Raw genomic sequence first — 1,863 nt, 5'->3', positions numbered from 1 at the left:
GCTGAAATTCTGAAGTAGTACTCTAATGACATAAAAACAAGGAAAATCAGGAGAGGCATTGCTGTAAAGGCAGTGTAGGGTGAAATGTAGAGGAGAATTTGTATTATCAATTGGAAGGGTGCATCCCAGAAGAGTGGGAAAGTAAGATTTATTATCAGAGAAGCCTCTTGCTTCCACTATTGCCCACTATACAAAACCCTGTGTCATTTTCTTTTTAATATAGGAATTTCAGAAACAGCTTACGAATGCTAAAAGAATAATGATCATAGGGAATGGTGGTATCGCACTTGAATTAGCGTAAGTATATATTTTTAAAAATTGCTCTGTGATTCATGTAATTGTTGGCATACCAGAAAAGATCTTGTTATCCTAAAAATCAAAGATAATATTGTTTTTCATGTATTTTCAAGAACAGAAATCCACTTAATTTTTTTTAGCTTTCATGGGATTCATAATTGCAAAAATGTTGTCAGAAAATATGAGTTTAGGCAGTGCTTTAGGTCTCAAAGGGTCATTAACTGGTAACTGGCTAGATTTGAACCATCCTATATAATCCTATATAATATATATAAAAGTCTAATATGCTAAGTGCCCGAGCCTTCGTTCCACCAGTAGCTATGATGCTCACTGACCACCAGGAGGCAGACGCTCCAACTGGTAGGTTAGCTTGCTGCTGGGGTCTGATCGGGACTGGGCAACATGGGCCGGACACATCCTGGAGCCCTCCCACAATCCTTCCCTGGCCCCGATCATGCACCGGTGGGGTCTCTCCGCCTGGCCTGTGCCCTCTTGCAATCCAGAACCCCTCGGGGTATGTCGGAGAGCTGGTTTCAGCCCGATCCCTTGCAGGGCAGGCCGAGGGACCCCATCAGTGCACAATCCATGCACCGAGACTCTAATGTTTTATAAGCATGTACTATATTAAAAAAGAATCTGAATGTGTACACCTTTAGAAATTTCTAGTCATAATCCCCACCACTTTTTATTGCTTATACCCATCCTGTTATGTGAACACATTAGTAAATATGAAATATTATTTTAAAGTGTTTCAAGTTCAGAAATCATCGAAGACTCCTCTTGTTGTCTACAGAGCATTAATTCACTTTCTTTGTGATTTTATCTTCCCGCAGATAGCTGACATGAAATAGTATGAGTATTTTTCAGACTAGAAAATTGGGTCCAATTACAGATAGGACAAGTTTATATTAAAATAAGGAATCTGCTCAAGCCCTGCCTTTGCTCAGTTTCATCCATTCCAACTCTCAGACTAGGTTTTTGCCCCTCTTTTTTAGAGGATGATGAATCCCATTGAAAGCCTATAAGAATTCTTCAATTGCCTGAATACCAGGAATAGCAGTTATTATTATAATTATGAATTTTGTGGCACTGTGCAGAGAAATGCAGAGGAAAAACTAGAGCATTAAAACTAGACTGGGCCTTAAGGGAGGAGGCACAGATGTAAGGGGGGCTTCAAATTTTTAGTACACGTGACAAATTTTCTCCACGTATCACCAAAACTATAACTTAATACTATTACTATTTACAATGAAATGCTTTCTTACTGTAAAGATGTTCAAATTCTCACAACATTTGATCTTATTCCTTCTGTAATATTTGAATACATAAAATGTCTGTTACCAAAGAAGTCAACTATTCTCAGTATGGTAGCTGTGTACCATCCATCCATCATCAATTACACTATTACCAGATAAAGCATTTCTCACTCCTGGGACCCTGCAGACATTAAATAATAACTATGTTGTAGAAACTGAACACTTTGAAATGATATTTATTGTAATGAAACTTTACCTGATGTCCAGTATATATATTTGTCCCTTACATGTTCTTGGTAAACTGATTACA

At 37.9% G+C, this 1,863-nt stretch overlaps 1 protein-coding gene and 1 long non-coding RNA gene across 5 annotated transcripts in view; one reads left to right on the top strand and one right to left on the bottom strand.

The window, feature by feature from the left end:
- PYROXD1 (pyridine nucleotide-disulphide oxidoreductase domain 1) overlaps positions 1–1,863 on the top strand; it is a 15,766-nt gene that overhangs the window by 5,303 nt on the left and 8,600 nt on the right. For both annotated transcript variants that reach the window (XM_015570084.1, XM_015570083.1), the window contains exon 4: positions 224–297. In XM_015570084.1, the coding sequence (XP_015425570.1) occupies positions 224–297 (74 nt within the window). The remainder of the gene's footprint in view (positions 1–223; positions 298–1,863) is intronic.
- The window catches only part of LOC107184559, a 10,230-nt gene that overhangs the window by 391 nt on the left and 7,976 nt on the right, over positions 1–1,863 (bottom strand). For 2 of the 3 annotated variants that reach the window (XR_001515415.1, XR_001515414.1), the window contains exons 2-3: positions 1,563–1,734; positions 713–715 (exon numbers count right to left, since the gene is read on the bottom strand). This is a non-coding gene — a long non-coding RNA (uncharacterized LOC107184559). Of the gene's footprint in view, positions 1–712; positions 716–1,562; positions 1,858–1,863 lie in introns of those variants that run through there. The other variant, XR_001515413.1, reaches the window with a different exon arrangement.

Source organism: Myotis davidii, unplaced genomic scaffold (genome assembly GCF_000327345.1).
Source record: "Myotis davidii unplaced genomic scaffold, ASM32734v1 scaffold346, whole genome shotgun sequence".
Lineage (NCBI taxonomy): Eukaryota > Metazoa > Chordata > Mammalia > Chiroptera > Vespertilionidae > Myotis > Myotis davidii.
This window is presented reverse-complemented; position numbering and strand designations above follow the sequence as displayed.